The sequence below is a fragment of the Drosophila hydei genome, unplaced genomic scaffold (genome assembly GCF_003285905.1).
Source record: "Drosophila hydei strain 15085-1641.00,03,60 unplaced genomic scaffold, DhydRS2 tig00008134-arrow-pilon, whole genome shotgun sequence".
Lineage (NCBI taxonomy): Eukaryota > Metazoa > Arthropoda > Insecta > Diptera > Drosophilidae > Drosophila > Drosophila hydei.
The window spans coordinates 2598616-2624316 of record NW_022045843.1 but is presented as its reverse complement, the minus strand read 5'-3'; the positions used below and the strand labels follow the sequence as shown (position 1 = coordinate 2624316).

At 40.3% G+C, this 25701-nt stretch overlaps 11 protein-coding genes across 20 annotated transcripts in view; 5 read left to right on the top strand and 6 right to left on the bottom strand.

Moving 5' to 3' along the window:
- LOC111604174 (mucin-17) overlaps positions 1-4836 on the top strand; it is a 38211-nt gene extending 33375 nt beyond the window's left edge. For 3 of the 7 annotated variants that reach the window (XM_023322118.2, XM_023322120.2, XM_023322119.2), the window contains 2 exons: positions 1087-1306; positions 1366-2596. In XM_023322118.2, the coding sequence (XP_023177886.2) occupies positions 1087-1306; positions 1366-2086 (941 nt within the window). In that variant the 3' untranslated portion in view covers positions 2087-2596. Of the gene's footprint in view, positions 1-488; positions 885-1086; positions 1307-1365; positions 2597-3336; positions 3874-3927; positions 4069-4125; positions 4284-4340 lie in introns of those variants that run through there. The other 4 variants (XM_023322117.2, XM_023322116.2, XM_023322115.2 and 1 more) reach the window with 3 other exon arrangements.
- Positions 4837-4992: 156 nt separating this feature from the next.
- On the bottom strand, positions 4993-7952 carry LOC111604181 (lysM and putative peptidoglycan-binding domain-containing protein 4). Its single transcript, XM_023322129.2, has 3 exons — positions 7877-7952; positions 7241-7803; positions 4993-5424 (listed from the first exon to the last, which is right to left on the bottom strand). The coding sequence occupies exons 1-3, from the start codon at positions 7888-7890 to the stop codon at positions 5183-5185; spliced, it is 819 nt and encodes a 272-aa protein (XP_023177897.1). The 5' UTR covers positions 7891-7952; the 3' UTR covers positions 4993-5182.
- On the bottom strand, positions 5497-7167 carry LOC111604177 (26S proteasome regulatory subunit 7). Its single transcript, XM_023322122.2, has one exon. The coding sequence runs from the start codon at positions 6926-6928 to the stop codon at positions 5624-5626; it is 1305 nt and encodes a 434-aa protein (XP_023177890.1). The 5' UTR covers positions 6929-7167; the 3' UTR covers positions 5497-5623.
- A 211-nt stretch (positions 7953-8163) lies between the features above and the next one.
- LOC111604179 (retinol dehydrogenase 13-like) lies at positions 8164-11394 on the top strand. Of its 2 annotated transcripts, none has more exons than XM_023322126.2 (4): positions 8164-8259; positions 10313-10576; positions 10637-10793; positions 10850-11394. In XM_023322126.2, the coding sequence occupies exons 1-4, from the start codon at positions 8180-8182 to the stop codon at positions 11330-11332; spliced, it is 984 nt and encodes a 327-aa protein (XP_023177894.2). In that variant the 5' UTR covers positions 8164-8179; the 3' UTR covers positions 11333-11394. The 2 variants fall into 2 exon arrangements, with proteins under 2 accessions (XP_023177894.2, XP_023177893.2); XM_023322125.2 differs by lacking the exon at positions 8164-8259 and adding an exon at positions 10095-10239 and having other exon boundaries at positions 10850-11393.
- Positions 8180-9918, top strand: LOC111604178 (retinol dehydrogenase 13-like). 2 transcript variants are annotated; one of them, XM_023322124.2, is made up of 6 exons: positions 8180-8259; positions 8481-8701; positions 8764-9027; positions 9095-9251; positions 9308-9567; positions 9636-9918. In XM_023322124.2, exons 2-6 carry the CDS (start codon positions 8616-8618, stop codon positions 9901-9903), a joined length of 1035 nt encoding a protein of 344 aa, XP_023177892.1. In that variant the 5' UTR covers positions 8180-8259; positions 8481-8615; the 3' UTR covers positions 9904-9918. The 2 variants fall into 2 exon arrangements, with proteins under 2 accessions (XP_023177892.1, XP_030081416.1); XM_030225556.1 differs by lacking the exon at positions 8180-8259 and having other exon boundaries at positions 8309-8701.
- A 103-nt stretch (positions 11395-11497) lies between the features above and the next one.
- Positions 11498-12770, top strand: LOC111604180 (retinol dehydrogenase 12-like). Of its 2 annotated transcripts, none has more exons than XM_023322128.2 (5): positions 11498-11613; positions 11679-11929; positions 11985-12141; positions 12196-12455; positions 12522-12770. In XM_023322128.2, the coding sequence occupies exons 1-5, from the start codon at positions 11575-11577 to the stop codon at positions 12745-12747; spliced, it is 933 nt and encodes a 310-aa protein (XP_023177896.2). In that variant the 5' UTR covers positions 11498-11574; the 3' UTR covers positions 12748-12770. The 2 variants fall into 2 exon arrangements, with proteins under 2 accessions (XP_023177896.2, XP_023177895.2); XM_023322127.2 differs by having other exon boundaries at positions 11666-11929.
- Positions 12771-12857: 87 nt separating this feature from the next.
- On the bottom strand, positions 12858-14487 carry LOC111604176 (dynactin subunit 4). Its single transcript, XM_023322121.2, has one exon. The coding sequence runs from the start codon at positions 14406-14408 to the stop codon at positions 12870-12872; it is 1539 nt and encodes a 512-aa protein (XP_023177889.2). The 5' UTR covers positions 14409-14487; the 3' UTR covers positions 12858-12869.
- Positions 14488-15280: 793 nt separating this feature from the next.
- On the bottom strand, positions 15281-15818 carry LOC111604159. Its single transcript, XM_023322087.2, has 2 exons — positions 15757-15818; positions 15281-15693 (listed from the first exon to the last, which is right to left on the bottom strand). Exons 1-2 carry the CDS (start codon positions 15766-15768, stop codon positions 15307-15309), a joined length of 399 nt encoding a protein of 132 aa, XP_023177855.2. The 5' UTR covers positions 15769-15818; the 3' UTR covers positions 15281-15306.
- A 6249-nt stretch (positions 15819-22067) lies between these two features.
- On the bottom strand, positions 22068-22776 carry LOC111604122 (39S ribosomal protein L52, mitochondrial). Its single transcript, XM_023322032.2, has 3 exons — positions 22658-22776; positions 22433-22581; positions 22068-22371 (listed from the first exon to the last, which is right to left on the bottom strand). Exons 1-3 carry the CDS (start codon positions 22704-22706, stop codon positions 22186-22188), a joined length of 384 nt encoding a protein of 127 aa, XP_023177800.1. The 5' UTR covers positions 22707-22776; the 3' UTR covers positions 22068-22185.
- A 58-nt stretch (positions 22777-22834) lies between these two features.
- Positions 22835-23829, top strand: LOC111604121 (uncharacterized protein RAB5IF homolog). The gene is made up of 3 exons (XM_023322031.1): positions 22835-23093; positions 23161-23264; positions 23336-23829. Exons 1-3 carry the CDS (start codon positions 22983-22985, stop codon positions 23529-23531), a joined length of 411 nt encoding a protein of 136 aa, XP_023177799.1. The 5' UTR covers positions 22835-22982; the 3' UTR covers positions 23532-23829.
- Positions 23830-23927: 98 nt separating this feature from the next.
- On the bottom strand, positions 23928-24934 carry LOC111604138 (probable U2 small nuclear ribonucleoprotein A'). Its single transcript, XM_023322056.2, has one exon. It carries the CDS (start codon positions 24792-24794, stop codon positions 24006-24008), a length of 789 nt encoding a protein of 262 aa, XP_023177824.1. The 5' UTR covers positions 24795-24934; the 3' UTR covers positions 23928-24005.
- Between the last annotated feature and the right edge of the window lie 767 nt (positions 24935-25701).

Here is a 25701-nt window from a genome sequence, read left to right as displayed (position 1 = left end):
TTACATTCAAGACAAACGACTGTTAGCCACAATCGAAAGAAGACGTCGACGCGCCCTAATTATGCACAAATATCTGAGTTCCTTTGATAGTTTCGATGAGCCGCCAGATGATATAGAATATGAAGCCCATGCGAGTCTGTTTGATGAACTCAATTCAACAGCCAATCAGCCCATTAGCTTAGATGTAAATATTGATGAATTCGAAGAGCCAGAAAGTCATTTAAAAATAGATAATAAGAATGATTTAGTGGATAGTTTTCAAGTAGCTGTAGATAATATCAACAATAATGATCTGATCGAAGAGCCAGATTATCCTTTAGATATAAATAATGCTAGCAATAACATAGAGATCTTTCCAGACTTGGAGGAAAACTTTGATGTAAATTCAGATAGTGCCAGCCAAACATCACTAGATGATGAGAATTACTTTATTGTTGTTAGCCTAACAGAGATTGGCTTTAACTTTATTAACCACATTCTATTCTCAGATCAATTGAGCTCCGGCTCTGGGTCAGAGCACAGCAATGAGAGCTCGCCGTCCACCTCGCATGAGACTTTTAATGGCGACGCTGAGTTGTTGGCTCACAATTATGATAGTTGTCCTGATGAATTATTGGATGAGGCAGTCTCTAGTTCAACCACAACATATACTAACCAAAATACTAAAATACAAAATACTAACAAAAATACCAAAACACGTCCCAATGGTAAACTAACAAATGGTTCACTAAGATGGTCAAGTCAAAGCAAAACAAATCAACTAAATGCCGATGATCATAATAATAATGAGCTTGTTATCGATGATGATGATGACAATGGCAATGATGATGTCAATAATAATAATGATGATGATGATGTTGTAATGTTGCGGCGCTTTGCCCCAGGTAACACGCACACAGCCATCACTCGGTGTTTGTTGTTGTCTCCTAATTTACATTGCTTTACTTGTGTTTACGTTTTTACGCTCTCTCTCTTTATGTCTCTCTCTCTCTTTTTATTCTTTTTTATTACTAGACTGGCTAAAAAACTATTGTTTATGCTTAACTTGATTAGAGTCAGTGAAACTCATGTTTAACCCAATTGCAGGCTCCATAGCAGAACGTGAGGTAAAGAAATGGTACAATGCCGTTGAGATGCCCAACAACCCGTATGCGCCGGAGGCATTGAAGCAACGCATCAGCGGCACACAGGAACGCTTCATGGATGTGCCCAATATAAGTCCCAGTGCGGAGCACAAGGCGCTGGCGCTGATGGCGAATGCAGCAAACAATGGAGAGCAGGAGCCAGCCAAGGAGGATTACAAGCGGTAACTCGACTCGGCTATTAATTGAAAGTCTAATATAAACTTCCTTGTCTAACCGACAGATATAGTCGAGATTATTACATTAACAATGCTCCATTGGCGACCACGCCCACTCGCACCGCCTCCTTGGCATGCAGCAGCAGCAGCAACAGAAGCACGGAGCCAGCGGACGAGGACATTGTCATCAATGAGGTAATTCCCACGCATGGCAACCATGGCATTTCAAGTAGCGCTCAAAGCTCAAACCTCGCTGACCTCTCGCATTGGACGCTGTCGAAGCCAGTGCGTCGCAGCAGCTCGCTAAAGTTCATTAACAAACCTACTTGCCCCACCCCCCCATTTATGACACTAGCCAACGGTTACGAGCGCCCCTCGACGTCGGCTTCGCATTATCGCGACTCCGGCTTAGGCCATGAGCCGGATGATGACTTTGACGTACGTTCGCAACGCTCCTGGCACAGGCAGCAGCTGCCCAAGAGGCACACGCAATCGACGCTGAGCTTGCTTAGCAATGGCAGTGGCAGGTCCTTCGGTTCGTCCGTGTCCAAGAGGCATTCTGCGGGTGGTCCTTCAGCGGCTGTGATCACACAGTTCGAGAAGCAGCTGCTGCACAAAGACCTCAAGCGCAATAGTTTTCGTGCTGTTAGTGCCACGTCCAAGGATTTCGTTATGAATCCCCTGTTCGAGAGCGATCAGCAGGCAAAGCCTGCCAGCCTAGACGATCAAGATTCGGGTGTAGATAGTTGTTTAAATGGGTTCAGCAATAATAGTCTGCTCTTCTAGCAGAGCTCCCTTTCATATCGGGTGGTTGTATGTGGGTTTTGATTGCGGGGGATTTCCATATATATATATAGAGGAAAGAGTAGATAGTTAGCTGTTAGTCTCTGCCAAAATAATATGTTAGTCAATCAAGTTTTAAACACTAGTCAGTAAAGACAAAACACACACACACACAAATACACACGTACACACACACACTTAGGCACAAATTCACATAGTGTAGAGAATCTCCAGCACGTGTTTTAGGCTTTTAGGCAGAGAGTGTCATCTGCTCCCTATTCAAATGTACATTCCAAAATTCCCAAACACAACAAAATGAAAAAAAAAACTGAGCAACTGCAGCACAAACAAATTTGCATTCACATCACTATCGAGAACTGAGTTCTATCTAATCTACAATATAATAATATGCATATATATAAATATTAAACAACAATATATAAATACAAAACTAAATAATTGTAATTGCTAATTGCCTAATGCTAATGCGCCCTAAAATATGCAGCACTTTTTTCTTTGTATGTTTTTTTTTTTAATTTTTAAATTATGATTTTGTTGCTGTTAATTTTTAAACATAACTCTTGTATGCACACTTAGTTAATTCATTTTACTGCTAACTTCTTTTTATATATATATATATATTAAAAACAAACAAAAACAACAACAATAGAAATACAGAATAAAGCCAAAAGTTAAACAAACACAAATAATAAAAACTCATAAATGAAACAAATGTTTTTAGTAAAAACTGATCACAATGTCGGGGTGAGTACAAAGCGAATTGAGCAAAATGAAGCTTCATTTATTTAAATAATTATTGTTTATGGCATTTTACTAACGGCATTTGTTTCACTCTCTGCTATATATAAGTACGTTAAATAACTCGCATAAACAGAAGTTTTGAATGTATTTGTAGCTGTATTTGAATTTTGTATGCATGCTGTTGCTGCTGCTTGTACATCATCACCAACACACACACACACACACATAAGCATCACATGTACACATCACATTCCATATATATATATATATATATATATATATATATACATTCATACATATCAATCTGCCAAGCTAATTATCAGCTGCGCTTCAAATATTTGATTGTACCTAAACAAATTCTTTTTTCCAACAACTAACCAACATGCATACAATATTGTACCTATTGTACCAAATGTACCTAAACAACACAACACTACAAATGAACACGCAAAACCCAAATCCAAAAAAAAATCAATGTTTTCTTAAAAAAGGCTCTCAAGACAAGCCAAGCCGCAGTCGAACAGCCAGAGGCGCCACTGCAACAGGAGCAGGATAAACTCCCCGATATGTCCACAGACAACAAGTGTATTTATACAGCTCTGCCCGCCCAGGTGCTGGACGCGGGCAGCCTGGATAGCCAATCGAATCAATCAGTGCTAACGACTAGCGATGATTCGGACACCGTGCGTATCTACGATTTCAATAAGCAGGAGACGACTGTCCTGAAGACGAGCACGTCCACAACTACGTCATCTATGGAGTCGGCTTTGGGCGGGGCAGCCACCACCAACACCTCCTCCTCCTCCGCCGCTGACGCCAACAGCAATAGCAGCTCCATAGATGCATCACGTAAACGTGAACGGCCCGTTGTGCTGCAATTCGGACCTGCAGACACAACGCCCAATGTCTGCTCTTCGCCCACGGTGACACCGACCCGCGGCTCAACGCCGCCAGCTTTTCGTTTTCTGCAGCCAAAGCGACGGCTGATTGAGCCAAGTCAAGTGCTGTCTATAGACGATGATGAAATGGTGAGTCAAGCAGTTCCCAGGTGAGCTATACACTTAAATTTCGAACATTTGCAGCCCGAGGCAACAACTACGCCTTTGGATAAACCTGCTATTGAGGACGATGTAGTGCACGCCTTGCCCTCGGTCAAGGCTCTAGCACAGGCTTTCCTGCTGACCAGTAAACGCGTGCAGCCCGAAAGACGTTGGCGTGCCAAGGCAAGCTGATTTAGATATATATCTAATTGTACAGTTGATTTATAGTTTACATTTTAGACACTGCAACATCATGCCAAGCTAATGACACCACCGCCCGATACACCTGAGAAGCCCTCGACGCCGCAGTCGCGCAGGCAAATGCTGCAACACGCCGTCTCCATGGCTGAGGTGGCCGATGAATCGACTATATCGTCCGATTTATCATCCCTGGAAACGTATGTAGCTGTAGATATATGATTAACCTTAATCTTAACGTTTTCCAACACCGACAGCGATCCCTCCCTGCATTCGGATGGGCAACCATTAGCCATACCCATTGCATCGCCTGCAAGTCCAGTGCCCGTTCGCCGTGGATTCCTTCGCAGCAATATTGCTTTCTTTGAAAACTTAAAGTTTAAGTGAATATTGAATTTAATTGAATTTACGCTGTACGATCGCCATTCGCTGATATTCCACAAGCAGTCAAGGAATATGCACATCAATGGCGCACAGCATCCCGCATACCAAAATGAACACCAAATATCAATAATCATGTGCCATGGCCACCGAGGAGAATATTAATTCGAGTATTCAAGACAGTACTTAAAACTAAATTGTATGCCCAGTGTGCGCGCATAGTTAGCTTTTAATTTGTATTTATTATAGCTAAACTTAATTACTTATTATATCCATGGATACTATAAATTAAATATTTAATATATTTTATTTAGCTCTACGACATGTATTTCGATTTAAGCCATGCAAAAGACCCTTTCTATCGATATCGATATCGATAACTCTAATATTTAACTGTTATACATATAGTCATGTACCAATAAACTGTTATACATAGTATTATGTACCAATAAAGAAGAAACTTAATTATTGTTTTACCACACTTAGGACATTCAGCAGTTAAGATTTGGCTATAAACTCAAGTCTATTATTATGTAGACATTGTACAAGTCACAATTGGTACTTTATTGCTATGAATTAAATATTTTTATAAAAATAAATTCTATGGCTCGTAGCTGCTGCATTTAAAATGCATTGGTTTCGGAGCAAAGAAGTGTTAGAGGAGAGAATTAAAATCGTAGCACATTTGGAATGGACTGAGACTGTTCATTCACTTCGGCTATGAGGTGTGATTGTGATGTGGATGCTCCGCCAGATATATGACATAGACCAATGGGATGACAACACAGAGTGCGAGTATAAATATCAGCAGACATATCCACGACATGTCACAATCCGAGCCAGACCAGTCAATCGCCCGCAACGAAGGACCAGGAATGGGACGAATAATGGGCGCATGCCTATCCACTAGCATGTCATCCAGCAGGGCCGTGTTGTCGTCCATGGGCTTCTCCATGTTGGCTGCATAAAAACAAAAACAAAATGCAAAATTACACAGATAAACAAGGAATGAAATACGAACAATGCCCCCAATAATGGTGTATACTATATACTTTAGATCTTTTATTTACTTATTGCCCTGCTGGAGCAATTACAGTTGCAGACTTAAAGGCTCACGGCGCAGCAAATGAAAAATATTGAGGGTGTATAAAACGTAAACTTAATTGTAGGTCATATAACGTGGAGTGGCGCTGAACTTGGCGTAGCTCTTGATGACTTTGTTGACAGCTTCGAGGAAGTCTTTTTCGGTGGCCACCTTGCGACGGGCACGTATGGCAAACATGCCCGCCTCTGTGCACACGGACCGAATCTCTGCGCCTGTCGAGTTGGGGCACAGACGTGCCAGCAGGTCAAAACGAATGTCACGTTCCACGGACATCGAGCGGGCGTGTATCTTAAAGATATGTGAACGGCCATCCTGGTCGGGCAGTCCAAACTCCACCTTACGATCCAAACGGCCGGGACGCATAAGCGCAGGATCAAGTGTATCAGGTCGATTAGTGGCCATCAACACTTTTATGTTGCCACGCGGGTCGAAGCCATCCAACTGATTGATTAGCTCCAACATAGTACGTTGAACCTCGTTGTCGCCACCAGCACCGTCATCAAAGCGTGCGCCGCCAATAGCATCAATTTCGTCGAAGAAAATCAAGCAAGCCTTCTTGGAGCGGGCCATTTCGAACAGTTCACGCACCATACGTGCGCCCTCACCCACATACTTCTGCACCAGCTCCGAGCCGATGACACGAATGAAGCAGGCATCTGTACGATTGGCCACAGCACGGGCACACAAAGTTTTGCCAGTACCAGGTGGACCAAACAAGAGCACACCCTTTGGTGGTTCAATACCCAAGTTGACGAACTTCTCAGGATGCAGCAAAGGTGTTTCCACAACCTCGCGCAATTTCTCTATTTGCTCCTTGCAGCCACCGACGTCGCTGTATGTGACATCTGGTTTGTCTTCAACCTGCATCATCGTTACCGTGGGATCAATTTTGGGTGGTAGCGGTATGTGAATCTGATACTTGTTGCGATCAACGCCTACTCGCATGCCCTCCTCAATATCCGTGGGTGCAACGGAATCAGCTAGATCCACCACAAACTTGGCAAACTGCTTTACATTAATAATGTACTTAGGATCATCGGAGTCAGCGTTGATAATCTTTGTGCAACGCGCAACCTGCAGCGGTTGCTCATTTTGCAGTATTTGCTTGTCGGCAGCCAAGTCCCACAAAGCAGGCGGAGCCAAACCTGTATCGCTCTCCTTAATGCCTGTTAGCTCGTTGACTTGTTTCACGGCCTTTTGTATGTCCTCTTCGATGCTCTTTATAGACTTGTGATATTGGCTCTGACCGTACGTCTTAAGTAGTTCAATATCGCCCTCGTCTAGGGATTTAATTTCCTTATCCTCCTTATTTTCATCATGCTTTACTTTGCGCTGATCATCTCCCAGATAGTCCGGCATTTTGTTTTAGTTGTTTATCAGCGAAATATTTAATAAATTTGTATGTTTTTTCGCCAACGCTTGTGTTTTCTGACAATTTTTAATGGCGAGTGTGACCGTATTTCGAATGACTAAACAAATTGCTGGCTGCGCCCAACTTCACTGCTTACTTAACAGAAAAATACTTAACAGATGCAGGGTGACTCAAAAGTAAAATTACTGTGCTTGGTTGGCCAGCTCTAGCAGCTGTTAAAGGCATTCACATTGAAATTTTTGAATTTATGATAACTAAATGCTAGCAACCTTAATATTAAAAACAAATAATCCACTCACCGTCATCATCTGGATAGCCATGAGCGCCTTCATAGAATTTGCTGCCATCTCTTCGGATTGAAGCTGGAACTTCTCCAGCTACAGTACCAGAGGCGTTCACAGCTGCCACCAAAAGTCGTTCACCCAGCATCATTCGTGCATCCTCCAGCGGATTACGCTCAATGGCCGGCTCTTGGTCTATATTGTGCCTAGGGCTATTGTTCCCGCTACGATGTATGGCAGGCAAGGCATCACCATCGCTTGCTCCCAGCAATACGTTGTGCACTGTAACTGGAATCCGAATAATTCGACGTGCGTGTATCTCATTGTCGCGATCAATCTTGTTCAAGCGCTTGATGTCCGCTACAGAGCAGTGAAAACGCAGCGCCAATGCTTGCAATGTATCGCCCTCTTGTACTTTTACCTCCAGTGTGTTCTCTAAGCGCGACATCTTTGTGTGGCCGCCACTAGATCCGTTTGCCAACTGCACCATCTCCATAAGTGCACTGTCGTGGGCGGGTCTGGCAAATATATCATCCATTCCGTCTGACTGCGCATTCTCCCAGTTGTACTGTTGTTGGCGCCTGAAATATGAAATATGATGCATGCGTTGATTCTCACAGCAACAGCAATCGAGTCGAGTTGGCGTTGACTTACACATTTCGACGCATTATATTTTGGATTTGCCGTTTATTACTGAATGCGTCTCCGTTGGCACTGGCTGTACTGTCACTCAATTCTCAAATGACAAGCAATATTGTATGTTCGAAAACAGTACTACCAGCAAATGTCACCTTTATTTACGTAAAATTTTGGTGTGAAATAAACACAACAAACCCACGTCTCTGGCTCACAAAGTTGTGCACTTGAAACGCCCTGTGTTTTTATTTTAATTTAAACAAAGAGGAAGAGCTTGTTTTTATTTTGCGCTTTAAAAGTTTTTCCAACAAATTTCTAAAGATGAGTTTAAATCTTGATACTATGTTGTGTTCATTTATGGCTTGGTTCCTGGGGATTGCCGTGATAGTGTTATTTATTAAGTAAGTGTAATTATTAAAATTCGAATTTATAAAAATTCGAGCAAATAGCAACCCTGGTATAATACCCTATGCCTGCACACAAAATGTTTACGGATTAAACAGTCATTTTACACAGATCACTCGACACGCCAAATCATTAAAAAAACACACTCGTTTTGTTACAATTCTGCATTAAATCTTAATAAACTTTTGGTTTCGTGATGGATATGTCAAATAAACAGCTCTTCATTGAGCTGTTCATTGGTCACAGGGTATTTTGACGCCTACACACCCCTGACCATCGCGATCGCATATTTGTGCACAAACGCGCGTTGGATTATGCACACTACTGTTTATTTAATATAACCGCATATAAAATGTCGTTATTTACATTTCTGAAGAGTCGCCCCATATTCTGGCTGAGCGTAGCTGGAACCACTGTGGGTGGCGCCTGTTTTATAAAGTAAGTTACAATTCGTTTAAGTCACAATATGATAAAAAGACAAAAATATTTGCCACCTTAAGGGATCTTATGCAAGGCTGTAATTTCACTAAGGAAACTGATGAATGCAACACAGTTGCTATTGTCACCGGCTCCAACACGGGCATAGGCAAGGAAACTGTGCGGGAGTTGGCACGAAGGCGAGCCATTGTCTATATGGCCTGTCGGGATATGAAAAAGTGTGAAGCGGCACGTGAGGAGATTGTCTTAGAGACGAAAAACAAATTTGTGTATTGCCGAGAATGTGATTTAGCTTCCTTGGATTCCATACGTAATTTTGTATCCACGTAGGTTCCATCTGTTGTTGACCAGTTTCATTCACGCAATTGCTAACAAATTGTCGAATCCTTGCAGTTTTAAGAGGGAGCAGGACAGTCTACACATACTCATCAATAATGCAGGTATCATGCGCTGTCCACGCATGCTGACCGCTGATGGCTTTGAGATGCAGCTGGGTGTCAATCACTTGGGTCACTTTCTTCTGACCAATTTAATGCTAGACTTACTCCTGGTAAATGAATTGACAAAGAAATTTTTCCTATATAGTTTCATTAACTTGTATCCTAGAAATCGGCTCCCAGTCGTATTGTAAATGTCTCTAGTCTGGCGCATACGCGCGGTGAAATCAATACGACGGATTTGAATAGTGAGCATTCCTATGACGAGGCTAAGGCTTACAATCAAAGCAAGTTAGCAAACGTTTTATTTACCTTGGAATTGGCCCGTCGCTTAAAGGGAACTGGAGTCACGGCATACGCTGTGCATCCTGGCATAGTGGACACCGAAATCTTCAGACACATGGGCTTCTTTAGCAACTTCTTTGCAGGGTATTTATATAGATGGATATAAATTGTGAAAGTTGGATTCGCTGTCCTATAATCGGCTTATATTGCAGTTTATTTGTTCGACCCCTGTTTTGGCCATTTGTGAAGACTGTGCACAATGGGGCGCAAACTACATTGTATGCTGCTCTTGATCCGGACTTGGAGGAAATAAGCGGGGTATATATTTCCGACTGCAAGATCCAAATGCCAGCGCCTGTAGCAACCGATACTCAACTTGCTAAATGGCTTTGGGCTGTCAGCGAAAAATGGACGCGAGCAGAAATTCTGGAGGTTAAGACTGTTAAAAATACAGTTCCCATTTTAAAGGATGTAGTATAATTTGATTTTTATGTTTTAGTGTACATAATAAATTGGTATATCGATCGATTTCAACATAATTGTGTGCTAGTGCTCATTTACGTTTCGCGCTTCCAGTAGCTTACGACGTGGTTGTTATTGTCATCGTGAATTGTCGTTTTTATCAACTGAAAGCTCTGAGTCACATTGACTGCAAACAAGTTATACGCAGTAATACTCACAGCAGTTGTGTTCTGACTGCCTTCGCGGCGAGTAGCTAATAATTGTTTAAGCAATGCTGTGTTGTTTGACTGATTGTCTTCCGTGCCCCTGCGTCGCGTGGCCTGCACTCTTTGGCCTTGGCATTTATTTTCTAAGGTATAATCAGTGCTAAGTGATACATATATATGTTTATGCATTAACTTTATTAAAAATTCGTTTATTCTTCCAGAAAATACATGCAAGGCGGGCAGTTCACCAAGCAGACTAATGAGACCGGCAAAATTGTTATTGTAACTGGCTCGAACACAGGCATTGGCAAGGAGACTGTCTTGGAGCTGGCGAGACGCGGAGCCACCGTATATATGGCTTGCAGGGATAAGGCTAGAACAGAGATAGCACGTTTGGAAATTATAGAAGAAACCAAAAACAATAATATATTCTTCCGTGAACTCGACCTGGCATCACTGGACTCCATTCGCAAATTTGTGGCTGAGTAAGCATTTACTGAATTATTCTTAAATTCCTGATTTATTATAAACTTAATTTTTATTAGCTTCAAAAACGAAGAAGACAAGTTGCACATACTGATTAACAATGCTGGTGTTATGCGCTGCCCACGCATGCTGACCAAGGACGGTTTCGAAATGCAGCTAGGAGTGAATCATATGGGTCACTTTTTGCTAACCAACTTGTTGCTCGACTTGCTAAAGGTACGCTAGCTACTACTTAATTGTCGAGATTCATATTATTAATTTGCCGCTTACAGAAAGGTGCCCCCAGCCGTATTGTCAACGTTTCCAGTTTGGCCCACACGCGTGGCTCTATTAATATAAATGACTTGAACAGCGAGCAGTCATATAGCGAGGGCGATGCCTACAGCCAGAGTAAATTGGCCAATGTTTTATTCACGCGTGAATTAGCTAAACGCCTCAAAGGCAGTGGAGTGACCGTGAATGCTCTACATCCGGGCGTTGTGGACACAGAGCTGGGCAGGCACATGAAGATCCTGAATGGCGCATTTGGACGCATTGTGCTAAGAACTTTGTTGTGGCCATTGCTGAAGACGCCAAAGAGCGGAGCACAGACTTCATTATATGCAGCCCTCGATCCAGATTTGGAGAATGTAACTGGCGTTTACTTTAGCGATTGTAAAGAGAAACAAGTAGCGCCCGCTGCTACCGACGATAAAACCGGCAAACTTCTCTGGGAGGAGAGCGAAAAATGGACCCATTTGAAGAAACTAGATTAATTATAACACATTTTGAGAAATAAACAAAACTAAACAATAGAAATGTTCGCCATATGTAGGTGTACGGCCCTTCAGTATTCGTTATCTCGCACTTTATTATTTATCATTCAACTGATTACGAAAGTAATCGACTGCTCGTACACCCGTTACGGGTCAGTTAATTGTTGAACTTAGCCGAGTGAAGACCTTAAAAACGAATAGATGTGCATTTTCATTGATTGCCTGCTTAGTCCATTCATAATATGGCCCACAGCCATTGGCCTTGCCGGTTACTTTATCAGGTAAATTGGCTATATATGGGATATTTACTATTATATATTAGTGTTACATTAGACAGTACATGCAGGGTGGGCAATTCACAGAGGAAACTGATGAAACTGGCAAAGTCGTAATTGTAACCGGTGCAAATGCAGGCATTGGCAAGGAGACCATCTTAGAGCTGGCACGCAGAGGTGCTACAGTCTATATGGCTTGCCGGGATAAAAGTCGAGCTGAAGAGGCGCGCAAGGAAATTATCAAGGTGACTGGCAATCAAAAGATATACTTTCTTCACCTCGACCTCAGCTCGCTTGCATCAGTGCGTAAATTCGTAGCAGAGTGAGTGGGCAGTTAAACCTGTTAGAGATAAGCCACCATAATTACGTAATATTAGCTTCAAGGCAGAGCAGAATCAACTACATATTCTCATAAACAATGCGGGAACGTTTTCTGGCACCCGTCGTCTTACAAAGGATGGATTCGAGATGCAGCTAGGCGTCAATCACCTGGGTCACTTTCTGCTGACGATTCTATTGCTCGACTTGCTAAAGGTAAAGCTAACACGCACTTATAAATATGATTATATATTATTTTATATTTTATAGAAATCATCGCCAAGTCGCATCGTAAACGTGTCCAGCATAGCACACACTATAGGCAAAATTAATGTTGATGATCTGAATAGCGAGAAATCCTATGACGGGGGCGCAGCGTACTATCAAAGCAAGTTGGCGATCGTGATGTTTACTCGGGAGTTGGCCAAGCGCTTGGCAGGCACAGGAGTGACCGTCAATTCTTTGCACCCTGGCGTAGTGGATACGGAAATATTGGCAAACTACAATGTCGCACAAAATCGCTTAATTAGGTGAGTAAAAATTGAGACTGAACTCGATTTGCATTATACTCACTCGGCCCACATATTATCGTACAGATATAACGTCATCAAACCAATTTTATGGCCATTTCTGAAGACACCCAAGAGTGGGGCACAAACCACAATATATGCAGCTATAGATCCCGGCTTGAATGACGTCACTGGGCAATACTTTAGCGATTGCAAGCCAAAGGAAGTGGCGAAATTGGCCAAAGATGAGAAAGTGATTCAGTTTGTGTGGCAGGAGAGCGAAAAGTGGACAGGAGCGCCAAAAGTGATTTGAGTTATGGGTTTATTTAACATACGAGTGGATGCAGCAGACGCGCAGTGTTTTTTTAAATCAGCTGCATAAATACATTTTTATATACGTTAGCTTGGATAATTTAATTTTGTTATGATTTCGGACTAATTGGCTTTTGCATTAGCTATTTCGCCAGCTTCGATGAAGATTCTTGAGTAGAGAGCATGTGTAGTCGGTTCCTTCTTGTCGGGCGTATTGGACACGGTATTGACGTACGTGTACTGCATATAGAAGCCCAGAGTCACAGCGTTGCCCGACTGCAGCTCAGCTGCAGGCGTAAAGTCGAGACGTATTAACACCTTGTTGCCCTTACGCCAAACTATGAACTTGGGTTCCTCAGTGGGCGCCTGGACATCTTCATCAAATTCCTTGGAATCATCACGTTGGTTCAGCACAAACGGACCTTCCAGTGGTACAATTGTTGCATTTGCAAGCTCACGCACCTCACGTTTCACCTCTCTGATCGAGTTCTGACGGGCCAAAGTAATACCCGTTGTCTTGAGCAGTGGCGATGATGTAATGGCCTCTTCCTTGATTCGGCACGCCTGCAGGAGTGCATCCGGGCTGATTTGAGCATCCTGTGGTGCCACATCCAATACACTTATGGTCATGTCGTACATTGTGGGATTTGTGAACTTTAGGAATATCGCATTGGCCTGGCCAGACTGCAGCGGCTGCTCGCAGCGGACCATAACGACCTCCGGCACATGGTAGCTAGCAAAGAGCTGTATGCGATACTTGATGGATGTGGGATGATACTCTGGCTTGATCAGATTGTGCTCACACTGACGACAACGTAGCGAACGCTTGATCCACAACGAACGTCGCTGTGGGTAGAGCTTGCTTACAGCCTCGGGCTGATCAGCGGGCTGGCTGTGCCTCTGCGCCACTGTTGTGATATTTCGCAAATTTATTGGCTGCGTAAAGATGGCCTCTGGTAGAGCCTCAACCTCTGCGCTGGCCTCTGCGGCCGCTATGTTAATGGGCTTTGTCTTCGGTATACTCTTGTCGCTCCAACCGATTTGGCGACGTATGAGCGAGACTGTCAGGCCCGTGCGATCGGTAAGACTGGGAAACTTGTGCTGCTTGGGCGTCTTGCGGCGCAGAAACTCCTGTTTCTCTTGCTTCTCCTGCAGTACGAGCGACTGATAATACTCCATCAAGGTGTTGAAACGCACTTGGTACAAGCATTCCTTGTCCGGCCAGGTGCCCGTTGCTACGCCCTGATCGGGTATGCCAACATCACGAGTAGTCCAACGGCAGGACAGACACGACAAATAATACATTTTCTTTGTAGTTGGCATTGCCGAAGGTTTTGGACTGGGTGTGGCCTCCGTCGCACTTTCACCATCCTTAGGCTCCTCTGGCTTTCGCACAATCGGAACTGTGGCGGCCCTCGCAGAGAGCGTGTGCTGACAACAAGGACAATCGAAGCAGTTGGCACAACAGTTTTTCTTGTGTCTGGCCTCCGAAGATGGAATGTTCTCCAGGCAGTTCGAACAAAAGTGTGACTCAATCTCGTGGCAAACGCAAAAGCCACATCTCAACTTCGGACAATGGCGACAGAAGAAGAGCTTGTTGATGGGATTCAAAATGCCGCATGAGCAGGCATATTTCACGGGACTCGGCTGCATGAAACTCATCTTTGCTTTTGGAAAGCCAATTTACACTTTTTCAGACGAATTTCCCTTCCTCTTCTTTCAGCAAATGACGACAGCTCAGCTGTCAGCTGTCTCATTATCGTTTAGTATTTTTTGGTTGCATCTACTGGTTGCTGTTCTTGTATTTAACAGTGATATGTTAACATTTAACATATTTGCTCCTCAATTTAACAGAAGTGCAATTTTCCATTAGTTTGTTTATAAGGCAATAAAAAATTAAATAAAATTGGTAATAATATTTTAAGATATAATTCAAATAAAATTCGCGAACTCCCAAGACGATTTTTACGATTAGCGCACAAAAGTATGCAAAAAGTTTTATACCAAATTTTTTTCGCTTACTTAAATGAATAACAAATGAAAATTTAAATTATTGATTTGCCCAACTTTGATTTGGTTCGGGTAAACTAACTTCATAGGCATTACTGAAAAGTTATAAGTACTATATTTAATTTATGTATGATATACAAAAAAGTATCTTTGATGTTAGTTACTCGGTGATTAGCACTCAGCTGCCAAGCTCTACTAACAATTAGATTAAATATTGTTACAGTTATGCTAGTTTACATAAGCGTACACAAATTCTAATCAAAATATTGGCATAAGGGTGTACAGTTGACTAGAATATGAGTACAATGTATAACTAAAAAATATTGCAAGTTTGTGTTCTAAGTCTTTTGTTTAGACAGTTAAATATTTGGTTTCAGATAAAACTTTAAATTTGTTTAAGAATTGTTCTCAATTGCGTTTAAAAATGTTTATTATTAGTCTAAATAATATAAGGTACTTGTTGATAACATTGTAATAATATTAAGTAACAATATTGATAATAAAAACAGCGTCAGTCTGTGGTCTCTCTTGGCCAGGTCATATTTGAAGCTTAGCCAAAGAAGTTGGGCACGAAAAGCTTCTTGCGCTTTGTGCGCGACTTCCTATAGCGCAAAATTGGTGAGAATTTGTAGCTATCCGACAGTTGGCCGCTGCTATATGGATTGAGACTGCGCTGGCTGGAGGCACTTGAGCTGGGCACAGGTGCTATATAGCCATTATCCACATAGTAATAGCCGGTATTTAGCTTATCCAGTTGATCAGATGTGAGGGGCTTGCCGTAGATGAAAGCATACGAGTTGTCGTAACTTTTGTGATCGTAGCTGCGATCATAGTCGCTCTCATAGCTATCGAGATCATAATAAATGGGCTTGGCATGACACTGCGATAATTTACAGATCATGATGCTGAGCATCAAGCTTAGCCAGGTATAAAATTGCTGTGAATGGACGATATACCATATAAGATATATACACGGAATATGGTATATATTTATGCTTACCTTTAACTCCATTATCCTTTGAATGCTATCCTTCAGTTGCTTGATATGCTTGGAACGTTTGCTGTTTGGGTTCTGTATGCTTAACTCAAAAGAATCCCACACTTATATACAAAAAATGTGAGCGCCGATTCGCACCCAAATGTGAAAATATATGTTGTTATTGTTATTGTTATTGCCTTTAATTACATTTTCACTCGCCAGCTATGACGCAATTTTTTGTCACTCACTAAGAGATCTCTTTCATTTAAGCAGCCGGTTTGACTTCGCAAAAATCGTATGCGGCGCGACATCTTCTCATGATTCACATTGTGGTCTAGGTTCTAATTGATTTACTTGATTTGCCGCGTGCGCGATTCTAGTTTTGTTTGGAAAACTTTTAACAATGCGGAAAGATTTGACTTCGTCGAATGATTTGCTTAAGCTTTAATTAAGTTTGGCTTGTCCATTTGTTTATTTTCTGGCATTTGTACATTTCCCATTCAAATGATATTGCTAATCCCAGACAATCTTAATTATTTTATTTTGTGAAATTTAATTTAATTTTCATTCTGTAGCGTTACATATATATATATATGTCGGATTAGTGTTACTTTCCATTGCGTTAGCGCAGTGAGTTTCGGTCGCACTCGAGTTTTAACAAAGACTGACTCGAGACGCACAATTCTTGTGCGTGTCTTCCACCGAACCACACTCGGCGACAGCGACAGAACGCTGTCGCCCCGCTAAAACGGGACTTTACCAAACTACAAAACTTAGGCAACCAATCACATAATGTTGCAGTTATGTTTCTACGAAAATGCTCGAAGACGCACCAATATATATGAAGTGTGACCTTCAAACATATTACCAGCACGCGCCGGCAAGGCGCCTATACATTTCTACTACCTACTCTCCGACACGGCCATCCTGACCATAACACGACCTCGTGTAATTCCCCAAAAATGTTTTACTGCAGAAATCGTTTTGTTCATAAATTATCGAATAGAATTTAACATTAACATTTTCCCTACAACTTTACTAATTACAACTACATCATTTTAGCTTCAACTTTTACTTTCTTCCAGAATTTTAATTTCATCTCTTTGTATCATTCTTAAATTTATAAAATTCTTCTTTAAATTAATTTAACTTTCTTGATTTTTTTTTTTTTTTTTTTTTTTTTTAATTTTTATTTATTTATTTACTTATTACCATAAACCCAACTGGTTTCGATTTTCATCATCTTATGCGCCACACGCCATGATCAAAACATTTGTTTTGCACTTGTGCTTGCATTATGACATTCTTTAAGTTTTATAACTAGCCTTTCAGGCATCCATACTGTCTCTTTCAACAGTTTCGATCATTCCATTACTGTCTCTTTCAACAGTTTCTTTTTCAATCATTCCATTACTGTCTCTTTCAACAGATTCTTTTCCAATCATTCCATTACTGCCTCTTTCAACAGATTCTTTTCCAATCATTCCATTACTGTCTCTTTCAACAGATTCTTTTCTAATCATTCCATTACTGTCTCTTTCAACAGATTCTTTTCCAATCATTCCATTACTGTCTCTTTCAACAGTTTCTTTTATATCAATACTGTCTCTTTCAACAGTTTCTTTTTCATTATCATTTAAAGCCTCTTCACTACTTTCTAGTTCAACTGGTACATACTCCTCTGGTAATTTTCGTATCTCTTCGTGAGCATACTTGTACTTTCTATTATTTGTCAATGATCTAAGGATATATCTATCTCCGTCTAACAATTCAGCTATTTGCAACGGTCCTCTAAACTTTGGGCTTAACTTTGTTTGATGCCTTTCTTCACTCTTCAACAACACAAAATCTCCTACTTTGTATCCAACAACCTTAGCCTTGGTTTTATCAAAGTGCGCTTAGTATATGCTGCCGCTGCTGATATATTTTGCACCGCTCAAGCTCTTGATTCTTCCAAATCAACCTCTTGTGTCATGTCGCATAGTGAAAGCAACCCCAACGGTCGAGCAATCTCATCCAATGCATCCTAAGACCCTTACATAAATTTCCGAAAATATGACGCCAATCCAATAAATTGTCTTAAAGCAGAGACCGACAGCACTAATATCGTAACCCAAAAATTGGACAGATGACTTTAAGAAGAAACACTTTGTAATGATAATCCAGCCTCCGTAGGAACATTTAACACAATGTGTTTGCCAGATCTCCTAAAGCCTGTATAACTAATCGTTGAAAGACAGAAGGTTCGTTTCGAAGTCCGAATGGCATAGATAAAAATTCGTACTGTCCATCTGGTGTCACAACGCGGCATACTCAATAGAATCTGCATGTAAGGGAATTTGATAGTATCCGCTAGCCATATCCAAACATGTAAAATAATAAACTCCTTGAAGTCTATTTATTTGATCGTTTATAAGTGGAAACGGGTATCTATCAGCCACAGTGTTTGAGTTTAATTGTCTATAATCAACACAGAGCCTATCCGAACCATTTTTCTTTTTTTTTTTTTTTTTTTTTTTTTTTTTTTTTTTTTTTTTTTTTTTTTTTTTTTTTACCAATAATTTGGGGCTAGCATAAGGTGAACAGCTGGGTCTAATTATGTTGCACGCAGTAGTTCTTCGACTTTATTTCGAACTAATTCTCGTTCACATGGACTCAGTCGATATGGTCTCCTGTTATAAAAGAATCTGAGTAGTTTGTCAACAGTGACTGCAACTTTATTTTATCTGTCCCCTCAAGTTCAGTATCCATTTCGGCTGACTCATTGCCGGTACATAAATTAACTATTTTAGTTCTTACGATCTTAAATTGATTTGATGAGACGACAATATCAAAACCCTGATTTAGTATTTCTCGCCCAATAACAATTTCGCTTTGCATTTGAACTGTTGCCTATGCCTTTTAACATAACAATATTCGTAAATCGTTTACCAGAAAATTTTTTTACTTATCTTTTCTTTCGTCAGTGAGCACTCCGCACCAGAATCGAAGGTTATTTCGAAAACTTGTCCTCTATGGTCCAGATATCCCTTGGGTACTGCAACCTACACTGTTCCACTCGTTTTTCCCGGTTGAATGTTATGTTCTTGTCAGCTTCCTTCCTTGTACACTGAGTGGATATGTGACCCAACTCTCCGCACTTGTAGCAAGTTACACTTGATTTCTCAAGATGATGGACGTCTTGCCTGCCATGTCGTTCCTTGCCATCTGTAAACGGGTTTCGTTGCGTCCTGAGTCGACAATCAATCATTTTATGGCCCAGTTTGCCGCAAAAATGGCACTCTATCGATGATTGTTTTTGTCTTTTTGGATGAATGTCAGTTTGTTGCTCCATAGGTCCACCTTTTCTTTTAGCAAAAGTGAACGCCTTCAGTTCGGACTGCAACTCGCTTCTGGTTCGAACATTTGATGTGAAGCTTAAACGCTGCAGGCGAGCATCAAAACTTGCCAGCAACGCAAGAGTCACAGACACGGCGATTTCTTCTGTTTCCATTTGGCGCCATTTCGTCGATAGTTCTGTAACCATGCGGCTTGCGTGAACTGCAAGATTCTCGCCGTCAGCCGGTCGACTTGACAACATGTTTAGAAACACGGCAGCTGGTGTTTCTGTAGTGTCAAAACGCTGGATGAAAAGTTCTTTAAACTCGATCCAGGTGATATTTGCGTAGCACACATGAGAAAGCCATTGAGAAGCGCTTCCCTCTAGTGCTGTACTTAGGGCCACGACCAGTGCACCGCCTTTTAATGAATTTTCTTGTAGAATAATTTCTACAGTGGTACACCACGATGAAGCCTTGGCGCCTGCGATGTCTGGGTTAAATTTCGGCAGTTGCACCGATTTGCTCTGTCCTGCGTCAGATGCCGTTGTTTGTAAAGCTTGCACAAGTTCAATTAGATTTTTATTCTGCAACTCCATGATGGTACGCCATGGTCCATCTAATGTTGTAGGTGAAGGGCCAGATCCCACTTCTGATGTCGGATTAGTGTTACTTTCCATTGCGTTAGCGCAGTGAGTTTCGGTCGCACTCGAGTTTTAACAAAGACTGACTCGAGACGCACAATTCTTGTGCGTGTCTTCCACCGAACCACACTCGGCGACAGCGACAGAACGCTGTCGCCCCGCTAAAACGGGACTTTACCAAACTACAAAACTTAGGCAACCAATCACATAATGTTGCAGTTATGTTTCTACGAAAATGCTCGAAGACGCACCAATATATATGAAGTGTGACCTTCAAACATATTACCAGCACGCGCCGGCAAGGCGCCTATACATTTCTACTACCTACTCTCCGACATATATATATATATATATATATGTATTTATAGATATTCATGGACCAGACACCTAAATATAGCTATATATTAGCATGTAGTCTTAAATAAAACAACAACAATAATTTGTTGTAGATGATTCATTGAAAAATTTTTTATTTTTATCCAAGAGAATTTTATGAAGAGAGTAAAGAGAGATAGATTTTTGTTATTATTATTATTTTGAATTTTTTGCTTCATTTTAATACTTCCAATGTTAAATCCATGTATTCGATGCTCATAAACTACGGTTTACAATATCTATTTAAGTTTTACTGCGCGTCCTCTATACTGAAAATATAGTCAGCAATTTATACGCATATATAGATTTTCATAAGCAAAAGACGCAAAATTATATTCTAGGCAGCATTCGTTACCAAATATGGTTACATTGAAAGAGAGAAGAGCTGGGATCTAAGCTGCTTCATCTGTGTTCACACTTAATAGTTTAACTTAGCTACAATTTCAATAAAATTTTAATTCTGTATCGTAAGTCTTTACCCTTTCTTTGCATGCCTTTTTAATGATTTCGATACTTATTCCTGTTTAGTATATTACAATTCATTTTACGGTAATGTAAATTGATTTCATTTAATATAAATATAAGCATGCTAATTAAATAAAAACGTCGCTGGCACAAAATAAATACTATAAGTGCGACTCGTAAACAACAACAACAACAATCAGTCAATCAACAGCGAATGTGTTTTCAACAATATTTTTATATATATAAATCTTCTCATAAATAATCGACGCATTTGTCAATATTTTGGCAGCCTCACATTGAGTGTGAAATTTTACTAAAAAAAAAAAAATAATTACTGTACGTCCGTAGTTAAATACTGCAGTAGGTGCCGCTAAAAAGTTTGTTACAAATATTACGTATACGCCTGAGATGGCAGAAACTATACTAGAAGTATCACGTACACGCCCGGGCTTACAGCTGGTATAGAAGTGTGACTTAAATTAGAGAGATACTTAACTGATTTGTGGCCTGGTCAACGACATTCTTAACGCACGTTTTCAATGCACGTTTCTGCTAACCACTATTCAAGCTCTGCATTTCGAAATATAGCACCTCTGCCAAGTGAAGCTACGAGTATTATTATTTTCGCTTCTCCCATTCTTCAGCTTGTTGTGCCAATTTTGATACCTGCCAGCTAATTAATTGCAATAAATACGAACGACACTTGAAGACGTTTATACATCTGCCTTACTTATTGCTGTTTGTCTGTTCTAAATTGGTGGGAAATTTCCTTAATGCATTGGCCTCTTTGTTTGGCAACGTCTCCGACCGTAAGCAAATAAATAAATATATCAATATTTAATTATAGCACATTAGCGTTCTAATTAATATGCAAATAAAATGTGGAAAATTTAATGTCTAGCTCTTTATTATACTAAAGTTATTTAAATGGATACTATTTGCAGGCTAGTAAAGGTTCTATCACATATGACCTGTGCAGCGTACACCTGTTGAGGCTTTTGCAATTCATATTTCAAGTCACAAACATTTGCAAGGCGTGCAAAATATTTCACGTCTAATTGATAATTACAATGCGAGCTGAAAATCGGAATCGGAATCTGCTTCGGGAACGTAAACATTAAAAGCTATACAGTACAATGCTGATAATTTATAACGCATATAAACAGTTCAAGGCGTGATTCTTACGATCAGCCAGCACTATCTTCAAGTGCTGTTCAAGGCGCAGCGGATTGCGCAGGACGGTGAAAGAGATTTTGATGTTGATGTTGATATAGAGGAAGTCCTTATTTGCTGTTTATTTCCTTATTTACATTTGAAATTATATGAAAAATAGCATACGTGACATATAAGCTTCAGTCTTCTTAAATAAGAGCTTATCACATGCGTTGAGCTAGCGAAACTAATTGGCTGGACAGGTTGTTGTCCAAAGTGCGTCATAAGAAGTTTTCGAATTTCAAATTTAATTACCATGCATTTTATCAATGCCTACGTCTTTCTCCACGTAATAAACTTGACATTCAATTTAAAATAAACAAAATCGAAACACGTTTTGAGCGTAGCGTTAGCCGATCAACAATCATGCCTATGTAATAGCAATAATATAACATTAAAGTTAATATACATTAAAGGTTAACGGTAAGTTAACAGTATTATTTCTTTTTTAACAGTAGATGTCCTTTGGGTTTCAGCTTATTCTGTATAATACGTTGCTTCTCAGCCTGGGCCTGCTTTTGCAGACGTTCGTGGCGCTCCTTCGCAAAGTCCAATTCGCCGCTGAGTTCCACAATTTTGGCTGCAATCTCCTGTTGCTTGAGTAGACGCTTATTCTGATTAGACTGCAAAACAATAAGAGTTAGACTACATTTTTATTCATAAATATATGAATATGATACTTACGCCTAGTGGGGTAGGCCTGCCGTCAAGGTATGTGTAATCCGGCAAATTTGTGAGTGGACCAAAAGCATTTGGATTCTCAGGTAATCCCTTTCCTGCTCGCCAGCCCTGATCGATGCAGCGTACGGCGCTGAGCGCAACATGCCGCTGTGCTGTTTTTTGTTGAAAAAATTTAATTTTAAATGAAAACCTCTATGATTTTCTATGATTTTATAACAGTCCACTTACCAGTAATAAAAGCAGAATTTGTAAGGCAGAAGTTACTTAGTTTTAACATTTTTGTATTTGGCAAAATATAAACACGCTCACATAACCACACCAGAGTTGCATTGAATAAGATTCATGTGAGCAAAATGTGCCAGCGATTTTAGTTCCTTTGGTTCATTGGAATGAACTTGAACGACCTGCACAGCTGATCTATTAATGATTAGGCAAATTTATCGGTAATACAACTTGTAAATGATATCGGCATAGCCATACTGATAGTGAAAAAAAATTTAATTAATTTTAAGTGAGTGAAAAGCATTAGATAAAAAAGTAGGTCACACAGAAAATGGCAACCAGAACGAATACTATTGAACGCAATGCCAATGGCACCTCCAAATCTTCGTCTCTACGTGAAATTTGCGCGCGGGCAATGACAAAATCCGAATGGGAAGACAAGGTGAGCTATCCAAAGAGCAGCGCGTGTTTTTTTTTTAAGAATGTTAATTAATTGTGCACATTTGTAGGATGAGTTTCTAGATGTTATTTACTGGTCACGTCAAGTGTTTGGCATCATACTCGGCATCATCTGGGGCATTGTGCCGTTAAAAGGCTTTCTGGGCCTCGTACTGTAAGTGGAGCCAGAGCCTATATATAGAACGTGGTACAGCTAAATAATATATATGATTTATACCATTACAGTTTTGCCGGCATTAGCTGTGGTGTTGTATACCTGTATGCCATCAACTTCCAAAATGTGGATGAGGATGCCTACGGTGGTGTGTGGGAGCTAGTGAAAGAGGGCTTTATGACATCGTTTGCCGGCTTTTTAGTGACGTGGATCATCTTCTACACCGGACTGCACTACGACACAATAATGGCAACCAAGAACTCATAATACTAGCCATATCAGGAAAATCCCGGAGGAATGCAACGAAGAGAGAAAGAGAGAGTAGAAGGAACAGGAGCAGAAGGAGCGCACTGCAATACAAGCAATAACAATAACCAATTCCAGAGTCCAAATGCTATTCCCGCAAATCCATTTTGCAGAGCCAAAGCATATTTACTAGTTGCCCAACTTATATATACTTCTTTTTGTCCGTTTGTAAATTGTTGAAACATTTTTAGCCAATTACGTAAATTATGTGTGTGCATTTGATTTAAATATTTACAATAATCGCCGGTTGTATTGCGAATTTGAGATTTTTTCTGTGAAAAATACACAAAGACAGCAACCTGTTGAGATCAATGAATAATAATAACATAGAAGATATCTATATAGATTTGACTCTACTGTGACTCTACTTTTATTAAAATATATTACTCTACACTAATAAGGTAGCTGACGACAGAGCTATATCTAGATTTAGATTTAGTAATCCATATCTACAGTTGGCACAGCTGCAGTTCCGTTGTGCCCGTTCTGTCCCAATTCGTGTTGAAATTTATCTGGTAGCTGGCCGCTTTGCAGGATCTGTGACAGTCTTTCCACCTCCGCCAGTGAGCTTGCCCTCTTGATGGCTTCTCGTATGCGTTGCATATCTTCGGGATTGGCAAAGCGTCCGCCTTCAGCGGCTGCCTTGCCGTTGGTTGCTTCGGCGGCCAGTGCAGCGGCAGCGCTTAATTTTGACTTTTTGGACACCTCTTTGAGCATATCCTTGCCCTGCTTGGTGCGGAAGAACTCCTGTGCCTGTTGCCTGTCTTTCTGTTTGATCTTCCTAAAGTCCAGCAGACGCAACTGTGGAAACTTATAGGCCATGTACTCGCGGTAATTTGGTTTTGTGGATACCGGATTGATGAGCAGACATATTGTCTCCAGCTTCTTGAATCCTGTTAGCGGTTCCAAGTCACTCAGCTCCTGCAGATTGTTGCCTGTCAAGATGACAGAGCTTAGATTTGGAACAACATCCTCCAGGCCCTCGCTGATGCGTAAGATACGGTTGTTGTTGAGTAACAGACATTTCAGTCGTGGCAGATGTGGTAGATTATCTAGTTTACGCAGATCGTTGTCCGAGAGATCGATTGTATCGAACTGATCCAATGTGGCACCCAAATTCTCAATCTGTGGAATTTTGTAGCCGCGCAAATCGAGCTCACGTTCACGGCATGGATTTATGTATTGCATGGACTGGTTTATCAACTCAGGCGTTAGTTTTACCATCTTGACAGGGCAGGTAGTTAATTAATTGCAACAAAAATATAAATGCAATTGCAATTTTTTATTTTCCTGTTTATTTCACAAAATAACACAGCCAAAGCCGACGCGAGTTTACAGTACAGTGTGACCGTCTTTCGCAAATAAGAAAGTCCCAAAAACAAGCAGTTCGATATAACAATCGAGCAAACTTGAAAACGTATCGATACAACCCTTATTAATTCAATATAATCGAAAAGGCAAGTTTGATATTTTTGATTTGATTTTAATTTGAATTTCAATACATTACAATAAATTTGCAAATGCTTAAACTTTAATGAACACGATACAATTATTTCGGATTCGTTTTTGTCCTTGAATTGAATGGCAAACTACATATTTGAGCCAACTATTTTGGATAGGGAGGAAACACTTCTAAAATCGAAGCGTTTTTCTGGTTCGGTGGTGGTGGATTGAATTTAATGTTTTTAATAAACATTTAGTTTGTTAATATTCAGTGCAAACTACAAGTGTTCAGTTTGAATTTGTAAATTGAAATCTTCTGTGTGTATTTTCACTATAATTTATTAAATGCATTTTAGTAATTGTTTATTTTTCTGCCTAGTTGCTTAGCGGTAATTTGTTAACTTTTTAGAAATTAAATAAAAAAGAAACCTAAAATATTTATATATAAGTCGAAACAGATTGTCGTTCATACCGAATGGAACTCAAAAATGGATAAAGAAAAACAATATATTTATAGATATAGATATTTTGGAAGCATTTATAAAAAATATTATATTTCATTTAAATTATTTTTTATGCACGCAAACGATTCACATATTTTTATTTATTTATATATATATATATATCAATTTATATATATTTATATCAGAATATTCATTGCGTTTGCTTCGTTAGTTTCTTCGTAATT

What these genes read in the sequence shown, in the direction of transcription:
- LOC111604177 (XM_023322122.2), bottom strand. Translation starts at nt 6,928, where the DNA reads ATGCCGGACTATCTGGGAGATGATCAGCGCAAAGTAAAGCATGATGAA.
- LOC111604181 (XM_023322129.2), bottom strand. An exon ending in TGGCTATCCAGATGATGACG is followed by an intron (nt 5,425 to 7,240) that starts GTGAGTGGATTA and finishes GTTTTTATGCAG; the next exon opens with CCAACATGGAGAAGCCCATG.
- LOC111604178 (XM_023322124.2), top strand. Translation starts at nt 8,616, where the DNA reads ATGTCGTTATTTACATTTCTGAAGAGTCGCCCCATATTCTGGCTGAGC. An exon ending in ATACGTAATTTTGTATCCAC is followed by an intron (nt 9,028 to 9,094) that starts GTAGGTTCCATC and finishes GAATCCTTGCAG; the next exon opens with TTTTAAGAGGGAGCAGGACA. An exon ending in TTTAGCAACTTCTTTGCAGG is followed by an intron (nt 9,568 to 9,635) that starts GTATTTATATAG and finishes CTTATATTGCAG; the next exon opens with TTTATTTGTTCGACCCCTGT.
- LOC111604179 (XM_023322125.2), top strand. Translation starts at nt 10,157, where the DNA reads ATGCTGTGTTGTTTGACTGATTGTCTTCCGTGCCCCTGCGTCGCGTGG. An exon ending in CTTGGCATTTATTTTCTAAG is followed by an intron (nt 10,240 to 10,312) that starts GTATAATCAGTG and finishes TTATTCTTCCAG; the next exon opens with AAAATACATGCAAGGCGGGC. An exon ending in ATTCGCAAATTTGTGGCTGA is followed by an intron (nt 10,577 to 10,636) that starts GTAAGCATTTAC and finishes AATTTTTATTAG; the next exon opens with CTTCAAAAACGAAGAAGACA.
- LOC111604180 (XM_023322127.2), top strand. Translation starts at nt 11,534, where the DNA reads ATGTGCATTTTCATTGATTGCCTGCTTAGTCCATTCATAATATGGCCC. An exon ending in GTGCGTAAATTCGTAGCAGA is followed by an intron (nt 11,930 to 11,984) that starts GTGAGTGGGCAG and finishes ACGTAATATTAG; the next exon opens with CTTCAAGGCAGAGCAGAATC. An exon ending in TATTGCTCGACTTGCTAAAG is followed by an intron (nt 12,142 to 12,195) that starts GTAAAGCTAACA and finishes TATATTTTATAG; the next exon opens with AAATCATCGCCAAGTCGCAT.
- LOC111604176 (XM_023322121.2), bottom strand. Translation starts at nt 14,408, where the DNA reads ATGAGTTTCATGCAGCCGAGTCCCGTGAAATATGCCTGCTCATGCGGC.
- LOC111604122 (XM_023322032.2), bottom strand. Translation starts at nt 22,706, where the DNA reads ATGTTAAAACTAAGTAACTTCTGCCTTACAAATTCTGCTTTTATTACT. An exon ending in AAATTCTGCTTTTATTACTG is followed by an intron (nt 22,582 to 22,657) that starts GTAAGTGGACTG and finishes AACAAAAAACAG; the next exon opens with CACAGCGGCATGTTGCGCTC. An exon ending in GCAGGCCTACCCCACTAGGC is followed by an intron (nt 22,372 to 22,432) that starts GTAAGTATCATA and finishes ATTGTTTTGCAG; the next exon opens with TCTAATCAGAATAAGCGTCT.
- LOC111604121 (XM_023322031.1), top strand. Translation starts at nt 22,983, where the DNA reads ATGGCAACCAGAACGAATACTATTGAACGCAATGCCAATGGCACCTCC. An exon ending in AATCCGAATGGGAAGACAAG is followed by an intron (nt 23,094 to 23,160) that starts GTGAGCTATCCA and finishes GCACATTTGTAG; the next exon opens with GATGAGTTTCTAGATGTTAT. An exon ending in GGCTTTCTGGGCCTCGTACT is followed by an intron (nt 23,265 to 23,335) that starts GTAAGTGGAGCC and finishes ATACCATTACAG; the next exon opens with TTTTGCCGGCATTAGCTGTG.
- LOC111604138 (XM_023322056.2), bottom strand. Translation starts at nt 24,794, where the DNA reads ATGGTAAAACTAACGCCTGAGTTGATAAACCAGTCCATGCAATACATA.